We start from the raw sequence: 11330 nt of genomic DNA, 5'->3' as shown, positions 1-11330 counted from the left end.
GATGCTGGGATCACCTGGGAAGAACGCCAGATGGTTTCTGGATGACCAGAGGTGGACACTGATCTGCTAACGCGCTCAGAGCGGCGCTAACACGTAGTTCCAACAAGTCAGAACAGGAAGTGATCGGCGCCATCTTGGTAGGCAAGCGCAGCGCAGAGCGAAGCTGACCGATGGCTTCCAGGCCAACAATAAGGAAATATATGAACCAATGTGCATTAGAAATATTCACAAACAAAATGGCTGCTCTCGGGATTGACCCGTACGAAACGGAGAAGGAAAATATGTCAGACCATGTGACCAACTTCCTCTGATCTGATGCTAACAGTACTCGGTGAAGAACGAGTTCACCATGAGGAACTTCACCTGAAATCTTTGGTCGGATACATTCAACGTTTCAAAGACGTACAAACTCTTCGTGTGACTAAAGAGGTTCTGGTGATTATTGTTGTCATAGCAACGCCATAGCAACAGCCTACCAAAGGTTAGCAAAACTCAGCAGCTACAAAACTGAAACCGTGAAATTTTTGTTCCAGAGGTCCTGAAGTGCTAACCGTTCAGGAAGTGCAATAACAACTCTGACCCTGTAGAGGGCGATGTACGCCGTAACAAATGTCTCACTGACACATGGTGGATTTCATCATAGTTTAATTTGGTACTTTAGCGTTAGCTTCTGCTAATTACTGTTCCTTCCCATGTCACTGCTTGCAGCAAACCGACTCTTGTTTCCATAGCAACGCTGTTTTTGCTCTTAATTCAAGAGGAAACATGAGCAGCTGAGTTTTTCACACAGCGCTTCTACATTTTGGTTTATTTTTTTTAACTGATGCAAAACCTGCAGTTCAAACTGTGACCCAAACCAGCAGGAATCGAACGTCAGACTGTTTGGACCAATAACCTGTTTAATGACAGGCCTCCAGTGAAACCGTGGGAATATTGTCTCAGGTGTTTTTTACTGACCCAGAGGACAAAGTAAATTAAAAGTCTGTGTCTGAAACATGGCGGCTGGTTGAGGGTTTTTCTGAGAAGTCTTTCGTTTTCTCCCCGTTTGAAGCGGATGTGATGGTTGGGGCATTTTATTCAGCCTGTGGTGAGTGAGATGTTTCTGTGAGGGTTTGGTTTTAATGCGTCTCAGACAGATTCAAACATGAAAACAGAAACATGTCTGCACTGCTGACGGTTCCACCTCGGTGTCCGCTGTGCCTCTTTGTTGGCGCTGATCCTGCGGATCGCTCTGAATCAATTAACATGATCGCTCATGTTTCAGGGTTTCGTCTCCCGGTTTGTTGGTGGTTTGGAGAGAAAAGTGAAGGTTTCACAACTAAACAAAGAAAGTCTGACTGAAGGCCACAGAAACAGAGATCTCATATTTCCTCCATTAATCACTCCATTATCTGAAAACACTAAATTACAGAAGACATCTAGATTAGAAATTCTATGCCTGGAGGAAGATGGGCTAACAGCGCAAAAGCTAAGCATTGCTAAAGACATTTCACTTTATTAAATACGCTTATCTTCAATGCTTAACATGGAAATATTTATATCTGGACAGAATGTAAATCTATATGTGAAGATTAAAGGTAAGAAAACCCGAATAAAGGTGAGCAAGCTGCTTCCGTTTATCCATTTTTCATTCTTAGTTTTAGAAATATTTCTCTGCTTTAATGTGAGACATTTAGCAGATAAACGTTTATATCTGCAGATTATTTTTGCTACAACCAATAAAACAACAAAAAAAGACAGGCTAAGAGTTTGAAGCTCAGCTAAAACTGATGTTCTCTGGATTGATTTGCATTCTGAGTTTAACTTTTAGATATTTTTATTTAATACCTTGAGCTGCATATTCACACATTTTAGCAGTAAAACTGACATTCTTGTTTCCTCTGCTGTAAAAATAATAAAATCTGGAATTCAATTCTTTCAGATTCTTGAAACAGGATCTTTTAAAGAAAACGCATCGATCTCAGCTTTCAGTCCTTTAGAGCCAAATAACCCCAGTTAGTTGGATTTCTGCTGTCTGGACCATTTAGTTAAAACATGGTTTGTAGAATAATTGTCACAATTAATGATTTTTAAATGGTTTTTGTTTCATTTTATTTATGTCGTTAATGAAATAATAAATGTATTAATGATTTTGTGTGGACTTCAGAAGGCCTGTAAATGTACTTCCTGTTGCCTTTTCTTCTTCTGGTCGACCAAACATGAACGGCTGCACATCGTCTGATTCAACCAGACATCAGCCTAAAAACCCAAACAGTTTCTGTCATCACAGAAACTCCAACAAACTCCAGAACCAGAGATTTCCTAACTGAAGCTGGTTTTACAAAAAACACGATAAAGCAGAAGTCTGGGTTGGTCACAGTCAGACTGCGGTCAGGGAGTCGGTTTTCTCGGCTGCAGGAGGTTTAAACCTGGAAGCTGCAGCTCCTCTGGATTCCTTTTTTGGCTCATATTAAGCAACTCCTCCACATCACTGACGACCTTCTCACAGTAAATCATGAGCCATCACCCATTTCTTCACTGCCAGTTTGTTTCTAGGTTCACTTGTTCGGTGGTTTCACACAGATTCCCACAATCAGCGATAACTCTTGCTCTGATGGGCTTTCACGGCTCTTCATGAAAACTTGTTCTGCAAGTTGAAGTCATTTAGTGTGTTTGGAAGCCAAACACTGCAGAGATGTCTGCAGCTTCTCAGGAGCACAGAATGACTCCAAAAAGTTCATTTAGTTCAGTCTTTTAATTCAAAATGTGAAACTAAAACATAGATTTCATCAGAGATGGATTAACCAGCGGTTTGAGTTACACGTTGGAGAAAATGTGTATATAGTAGAACTGTATTAATGTTTGGAGGTAAATTAAAGGTGCAGTAAAAACCAGAGCTACCGGTATGCTAACCTGCTAATGCGCTAATGGCAGAGATAATTTTTAATTTGGTGTTTTAGCATTAGCTCTTGACAATACAATGTTGTTATATCACTTTAGCATTAGCAGGGCTAATGTTTATGATTAGCGCTTTAGGGTTAGCGCAGCTAGCTTTTTAGCTGGCGCCACCACGCTACGTTACTTACCTGTCAGTAGTTTGGAAAAGTTTCTTCTGCCTAAAATGTATTTTGTGATATTTTTTTATTAATTTATGTTAACGAGTTTTTATTTTAGTTTTTAAGTTACTATGTAACTTTAGATTTTTTTTGCTAAATCTTTTGATCAGTTACTCAGTACTTATTTAGATTAAATGACTCAATACTTTTTTACTTTTACTTGAGATATTGTATTCATATTTATGTCTTGTTCTCTCCTGTTTGGGAATGTTTCCTGTTTTAATAAAGTTATTAGGGGGGAAGAGCAGAAGTGAGGAGAGGAAATGGAATTTATACATGAACAGATTTCAACCCTTCAAAATAAGAGCATGAATATAATCATCTAACAAGAAGATTTCTTAATAGTTGATCTAAACTTCAACACAGATGTTGAACTTTATTCAACTGAATTTTTACAAAACTGTCATGTAAATGTAAACACTTAAGAATTTATCTGAAGAATGAATTTAAGAGAAGCAAAATGCGCTAAATGTTTTCAAAGTTAGCAAAGCGCTAAGCTAAGAGTTAGCTCTGCTATTAGCGCGTTGTTTCCTGAATTGTTCCGAGGATTTAACCGGGTCAGAACCATCTGAGCTGAGTGGTCTGGGGAAAATTTGAGAAAATTTCTCAAAGTCAAACTGGTGTCAGAATGCTAACTGGGTGGGTAACTGGGAACCTGCTGTGACCCGGTTCGACTCTGGGTGCTGGTTCTGATGGACGTCCAAACTGAACCGGGTTCATCTCTGCTTTCACCAGGTGACTTTTATCGGCAGTGGAGAAAATGTTCTCAGTTTTTTTGTGAATTTCTGTATGAATTTTGAGTCACTTCTTTAAATTATTTTTAATTTCAGTGTAATTTTAACCTCCAGGCGTTTCCTTACCAGACCATCTGATTACATAAACCTCTTTAATCCTCTCTTATCTGCCACATAAACAGTTTTATGAAGAGTTGTTTGCTCGATTCTCGCTGCAGCTCAGAGATTTTAGTGTAAACTCAGGTAATCCCAGCGTTTCTTTCCTTCATCAGCAGGATTAACGTTTCAAACTAAAGTCTGTGTGATGGCCGGCCTGCAGCGTTCAGGTCTCTACAGGTACGAGAGCCTGTCACACAGCACAGATCTCTGATTCCCTCCGCTCACTCCACAGACTGAAAACAAACGTTTTCTTTTTCATTTTACTCACAAAAACCTGTTTAAACAAGAACAGAAATAAGATTTCCTCACAGCAAAGCTGCAGAATGTCCCTTTAATTTCACTTTGACTAAAACCTGATTTATCTTCAAAAACACTGAGGCTGAAAATCTTTCTGGGGTGTAAATACTTTACTAAATACTTTATCAAATACTTTACTAAATACTTTATCAAATACTTTACTAAATACTTTATCAAATACTTTACTAAATACTTTATCAAATACTTTAGTAAATACTTTGGTGCTAAAACTGTTTCCTCTTTGAGGCTCAGATGAGAAAGCTGCGAGGGAAACAGAATAAAAACCGTTTCCTGGACTGACTGGGGTCAGTTAGGAGGTCAGAGGTCAAACGTCACTCACCGTAGCAGCAAAACAGGACCAGGGCGATCGAGAGAGAGAGAGGGACGTTCATCCTGGACGAGGCGCTGGAGCCGACTGAGACTCTGAGGGAGGGGGGCGAGGAGAGGGGGAGGGGGCGTGGCCTCAGAGAGAGAGAGCTGGATCAGAACCGGATCAGAACCAGAATAAAACTCCTTTGGGACAGGAGCAGACAGAACCATGATGACATCACAGAACACGATGATGACATCACAGGAAGTGGAGGAGCTGTCTGGAGAACAGGGACAGCATTCAAACTTCCCGTAGAAATGTTCTGATGGGATCCGAACCCACAACCTTTTTCTCACAGCGTTAGCATTAGCATTAGCAGCAGTGGTGGGGCGGGGAATCGGGCAGATCAGATGAGACCCACTTTTTCCTTCCAGCTGTTTTAACTCAAAGTTAAAACATGAGAAAAACGAGAAGATCAAACTGGAGGAGCTGTTCGGTTTTACAGTGTTAAAGCCGTTATCTGTCACCACATCAGTTACAGCAGAGAACATTTTACACACACACACACACACACACACACACACACAGACAAGCAGACGTTTGGAGGACCGATGGTATCTACCAACTTAGTATGCTAAATGTTAAACGTCAAACTAAATATTTAGTTAGCAAACTAGTTACTTTGCAAGCTAAATATTTTGTTAACAAGTTAAATATTTAGCTTCCTGACTAAATACATGCCTCTGAGGAAAATATTTCATTATAAAGATAAATATTAAGTTTGAAGCCAAATATTTAGCTTTCTTTCTAAATATTTGACCAGCAGGGTAACCATTTAGTTTTTAGCCTAGATGATTAGTTTACAAACTATTAGAGGTTAAAATGTCTTGGTAACTTAACTGCCAACTGGTTTACATCATTTAGCTCAGATGTAAATCAGTTGGAAAGCTAAAAGCTTTATAAACTAAATTAACGTTTTGTTTCATCTGAATCCTCTTCCTGCTCCACTGCTGCTCGTAGTGAAGCAGAACCAACAGATAAGAACAGGAAAGGATTGCACCATTCTGGGTTCTGGTTCTGTTCAGCTTGGCTCCCAGTCAGCCCTCCCCAGTTAAACAGATTTATAACTCCATTGTTCCCAGTGATGCTTCCAGAGAAGAATAGGGGTTTCCTGATGGATTGTTGGCCTGCAGACATTTTTCCTGCTGAGAAACACGAGGAGTGTTTGCTGAGGCCAGAGGAGGATTTTATGGCTCCAGACTTTCTTCTCTTTTGGGTTAAAAAAATGTTAAAAAGCTTCTAGATGAAGGAAACTCAGTTTCTCTGTTTTCGATGACTCTGGGTGCGTCACAGCGCCCTCTGCTGGTTGACTTCAGGTAAAGTCACTTTAATGTCTGGGTTATTATCTGCAGCCTCTGTTCATCTGAATCAGAGGCTTAAATCAGAAACGACCCGAGCGGAGAGCTGGACGCTGATTGGCTGTCGGGCAGCGGTGAAGCTGATTGGCTCCTGATGGACGTGGGAGCGGCGCAGGTTTGTGTCACCTGTCGGATCTGTGGTGGCTTCGTAACAGGTGTTCTGTCTGTCTGTCATACCCGTAAATCCAACATACCTTACGGTAATGCGCATGCGCACATCGATGTTACGTCACATACCGCTTACTCAGCAGGTTTCTTATAAACCCGTCATACCTGTAGAAGTTTCATTTTGTGTTTTGTTTCTCAGAAGTTTACAGCAAATTTTATTTAATTAAGCTGCTATGTTAATCAAACATATTAACATAAATGACTTTTGCTGTTTCCAAACTGTAAACAAGACATTAGTCCCGTTTAGCGTCACTATTGCTACAAATACTGTTTGACTACAAATTTGGTGGGGATATTTTGTCCCTATAGTTAATCTACCTTTTTAATATTTTAATACCTCTGAATATGAACCGAATATGTCCTAAAACAACATGAATAACGCTGGATGCTGACCGAAGCTGTTGGGCAACCAGCAGAACAACACCTCTTTCTGGACTCTGCGTGGAAATAACTAGATTTTTCTTATTTTATTTTTTATTTTTTATTTACCATAAACTTTTTGAGAAATAAAACTTCTACAGGTATGATGGATTTATAAGAAACATAACATCGATGTGTGCATTACCACAAGGTGTGCTGGATTTAGAGGTATGACGGACAGAACACCGGCTCGGGGTGAAAGGGTCGCACTGATCGTTTCTGTTTGAAATAAACTGTAGGGAAGGATCTCACAGTGAGGTGCGAGGGCCCCCAGGGGACGCACCAGACTTTCCTGATGTCCTGCAGGGACGTCATGACACATCAGGACGGGTTCCACCGTATTTCACATTCAGGAACATTTTAAATGTCCCTGTTACAACCAGAGCTGCAAATAACAGGAAACAGCAAGACGCTGTTGTAGGGCAGCTGCTTCTAACGCTACATTGTAAAAAATTAACACCTGCTGTTTGTTTCCATGGAAACCACCTGAGCTGTTTGATGTTTAACAGGTAATAAGGAAGTGACCTTTGATCTCAGCACAGACTCAGTTCCCAGAGGGTTGGAGGGGAAGCAAAGCGATTTGTTGGAGAACGTCTCTGTTGCTGTGGATCTGTTGTCAGAAAAACAACAGAAAACAAGAAAAAGCGACAAAAAGGTGTCGACCTGCTGCTGGTCAGGATGAAGCTGGACGTGAAAATCGAGATGCTGAAGTTCAGCTTCACAGTCTTAAACTCCATCTTCCTGGTGAGTTTCTCCTGGATTTTCATCATCAACTTGTTTAAATCAGGTTCTTCATGGCTTCTAACTGGAGATTTGGTTTTGTCATGTTTTTAAATATTTCTACGTTTGGTTTATTCTCCATCCATCCATTTTCTCCCACCCTTGTCCCTAGTGGGTCGGAAGTGCTGCTGCCTCTCCTGTGAACGTTTCGAGTGAGGCGGGGTCACTTGGACAGGTGGCCTGGACAGGTCGGTCTGGACAGGTCGGTCTGGACAGGCGGCCTGGACAGGTCGGCCTGGACAGGCGGTCTGGACAGGCGGTCTGGACAGGCGGTCAGTCTGTCGCAGGGCTGGTTTATTCTTCAGAGTTTAATATTAACTTGTGATGTGAAGAACATTTCCTGTTTCCAGATCCAGTTTCGTTGCCTTCTGTTCCTCCTGGTTGTTTTGTTTGTTGTGACAGGAAGTGGCTCTTTGAAGCAACAGGAAATGACTGTGGTGAATCTTTTCTGTAAAGGCATTCCCCAAGGCTCAGCACTTGGAACTGGAAATAATTTATCATGACATATGAAGCTGCTTCTTGTGAGGTTTTAGCCATGAAGTGCTACAGTGTATGACATGCTAAGTGTTTGTCCCTAAACCAATAAAATAATTTATCAATTATTGATTTAGGGACCCAGGGTTCAGACTGAAAGGTTATAGTTTCAGACTTTTGCATCATTTTATGACTTAAGTGATTTAACCGTTTAGATGTTTAGAAGTATGGTGGCCCAGAAAGATCAACAAAAGGCAATAATCATAACAAAATGTGCACAATGGACTTTATGATAGCATCCGTCTAAATCTGGCTTTGGCATAAATTCAGTTTAGCATAAATTTCATTTTAGTATTAATTACATTTTAGCATACATTTTGTTTTAGTATAACCTAAATTTTGTTTAAGCAAAGAATTCAGTTTAGCATAAATTCCCTTTGAGCATACATTTCATTTTTGCCATATCCTAAATTTTGTTTTAGGATAAGTGTTTAGCGTAGCCTAACATCAGTTTAAGCATAAATTTAATTTTATCCCACTTCAGCTTACATTCCGGTTTAGCATAGCTTCAGTTTTAGCTTCTGTTAGCATGTCCAGCATGTCTCCTCTGAAGGTCTTTGCTTCTCCAGGCTCAGCTTCTGTGTTTCGCTCACCTGTGACCTGTTTCACCAACATAAACATGATGCAGGTCTGAACTTCAGCTGGACTTTCTCTGCAGGTTCTGGGTCTGAGCGTTATGGGCTGTGGAATCTGGATCCTCTTCGACACCGGAAGCTTCCTGAATGTCCTCTCCTCTGGTACCAAAATAAAAATAAATACTTTTATTTAAAGGAACAGTGCAACATTTATTAAGGGTGAGGAAAATCTCCCCAGAGGAAAAGATGAGAACTGAAATTTCCAGTAAAGTAAATGTAAATAAAGCAGATTTTATTTCACAGTGCTTTTTTCCTAATGGCATCAGAGTTTGTAGGAACTTTTATTTAATAATCCATCACTTCCTGTTTCTCTGGGCATAAATATGACTCAATATAAACCTATTCATCTTTGTCATTTGAAGTAAGGCAGATGGGATTTTCTGCAACCCAATGTATGAAAAAAAAAGAAAAATTCCTGCTAAATTTGCAATAGTTTCAGTCAAACTGTTTGGATTCTGGAGGCTTTGTCCCGATCCACAACAAAACTGGACCTGATGCTGACGGTTCAGAAACTTCCCAGGGAAATCCTGCAGATCACAACACAGTCACAGACACTGTGGTGGAGTACCACAGCCAAATAAAGTCACACAAGGATAGAGTCAAAATATTACAAAAATAAAGTTGTAAAAGAATAAATCGAAACAATATGAGAATAAAATTATAAACTTACAAGAATGACGTTACATGAGCATAAAGTAGGAATGTCAAACTCCAGTCCTGTCCTGCAGTTTTTAGATGAGCTACAGGAACAAAACACTGGAATCAAATGGCTTCATCTCCTCCTCTGGTGTAGATCAGCTCTCCAGAGCCTTAACGACCTGATTATTCTGTTCAGCTGCTGCAGCAGAGTCTAAAAGCTGCAGGGCGGCGGCCTGGACTGGAGTTTGACACCTGTGGCATAAAGCTAAATAATATGGCAGTAAAGTCACAATATTTTGACTTCATTTTCTAGTTTTTTAATTATTTCCTTAGCATGACCCAGTTAGCATCGGTCATGTCTGGTGGTGGTGTGACCTTCACCCTGAATCCATCTGAGTTTTGTACTTTTATTTTTTTTATATTTTTTGTATTTTTATGGTTTTTGTGTTTTTGCGTCCAGAGGAGCTGCAGGTGGTGGCAGTGGGCCTGTTTATAATCGGTGGAGTGGTGGCACTGGTCAGCCTGACTGGGTGTACTGGAGCAGCCCTGGAGAAACGGTTCCTGCTGCTGGTGGTGAGTTTCCCATGATTCCCTGCTGAGGGGAAACAGCTGCTACCTGCTCAACACTCGGCGCTCTTCCTCCTCAGTACTTTGGCTTCCTCATCGCGCTGGTCCTGGGTCAGCTGTACGTCACCGTCCTGCTGCTCCTGAACAGAGACACGGTCAGTCATCTTCACAGCGGGTTTATCGCGTAAAATCTACTTTTTTTCTTTCCAAAATGTTTTAATGTTTTTCCCTCATCAAAAATAAACCTGGAGTTTTGCTTTGACTCTTTCATATCTGAGAAATACTGGCAACCATTCAGCTGTAAAAAACGCCTGGGTGGACCTAGCCCCGCCTCTGAGGCGCAGCTCCTCCCCCACCCTGCTCCTTCAGACTAGCCAGCAACAATTAGCAAACATCTGCTGAGCTCATTCCAGGAGCTGCTGCTCAGAGCAATGCTGGTAAAAACAGGAAAGGGTTAATAGAGGAGCCATGTTGGGACGACTTCCTGGAGGCGGAGCTTCAGAAAGAGCAGGATTTTTTAAAGAGACAAAGGCCCAATTAAATCAGGAAGTAAATGTTTCTTTGACATCATGTTTGATATATTTAGCATTTTTATAACAAGTGACAGTAAAAAAGTTACTTGATTGTGCTATAAAATGGCACTAAGTGCCTGAAAACACATAATACTACCTCTTTAACTTTTTACATGAAGAAATCAGTTGGTTTGATTCTCGTCCACCTAGAGGGAGATCATTTAAAGAGTTTCCAGGGTCAAAGGTCATTGTCATATTCCTTCCATGTCCATTGCTGGAGTCTATCAGAACAGCTGAAAACTGCTGAAGCTCCATAAAACAGCTAAACAAGCCTGAGGCTCGGATGTTAGCTCAAAAGTCTAACCCTGAGATTAGGAGGAAGTCATGAGGAGACCTAGCAGGCCAGCACCATATCCTGGGATTTCAAAGTGCAATGTGGATTTACTCTGCTGTGCACAGAAATCATTGGACAGAACACCTAAAAGTGAGGCTAGTAACGGTTGTGAAAATAGTGAATAGTGAACAGAAGAAGGAAAAAGTCCAATTTTTCCATACGTAATCAGTTTGTTTCACTCAAAAGACAAGAATGTAAATGTCGATATTGTCTGGCTGTTTAGGCTGCGTTCACACCAGCGCTGTTTAGTCCACTGTAATCCAACTCCAGTACATCTGCCTAGAAAGTCTGGTTTGCTTGTGGAGGTATGAATGCGTAATCAAACTCTCAGGGGCGGATCTACTGGGGTGGCATGAGAGCCTTGCCACCCTGTTGCCACCCCAGCTAGCGACAATGAATTCAATAAATAGTTATGGCAAATCGGACATTAAGCGCATGAAACTCTTTTTTCCGACAACATTGAATGCAACACAATGTAACCTGACACCCACTGCTAAGTAGCGGGAAGTGCGAGAGAAGGACAGAGCGCCAGGCAGCATTGGTGGATAAATATTACTGGACTGGACATTAGTGGTTCATCGTAAGTCACACATGCGCCATTGCTGTCCATTGAGTCAGGAATATATCAGTGGTCAGGACAATACTACAACCACGCAAAGAATCAGAAC

General features: G+C 41.0%; 1 protein-coding gene across 2 annotated transcripts in view; it reads left to right on the top strand.

The window, feature by feature from the left end:
- The first annotated feature begins 6827 nt into the window (after positions 1-6827).
- The window catches only part of LOC106935580 (CD82 antigen), a 17668-nt gene continuing 13165 nt past the window's right edge, over positions 6828-11330 (top strand). Inside the window, exons 1-4 of one of the 2 annotated variants that reach the window (XM_015016115.1) lie at positions 6828-7345; positions 8574-8652; positions 9650-9762; positions 9837-9911. In XM_015016115.1, the coding sequence (XP_014871601.1) occupies positions 7280-7345; positions 8574-8652; positions 9650-9762; positions 9837-9911 (333 nt within the window). In that variant the 5' untranslated portion in view covers positions 6828-7279. The remainder of the gene's footprint in view (positions 7346-8573; positions 8653-9649; positions 9763-9836; positions 9912-11330) is intronic. The other variant, XM_015016114.1, reaches the window with a different exon arrangement.

Source organism: Poecilia latipinna, unplaced genomic scaffold, assembly GCF_001443285.1.
Source record: "Poecilia latipinna isolate Pla-1442-1.1 unplaced genomic scaffold, P_latipinna-1.0 Scaffold1981, whole genome shotgun sequence".
In the NCBI taxonomy this organism is placed as follows: Eukaryota; Metazoa; Chordata; class Actinopteri; order Cyprinodontiformes; family Poeciliidae; genus Poecilia; species Poecilia latipinna.
This window is presented reverse-complemented; position numbering and strand designations above follow the sequence as displayed.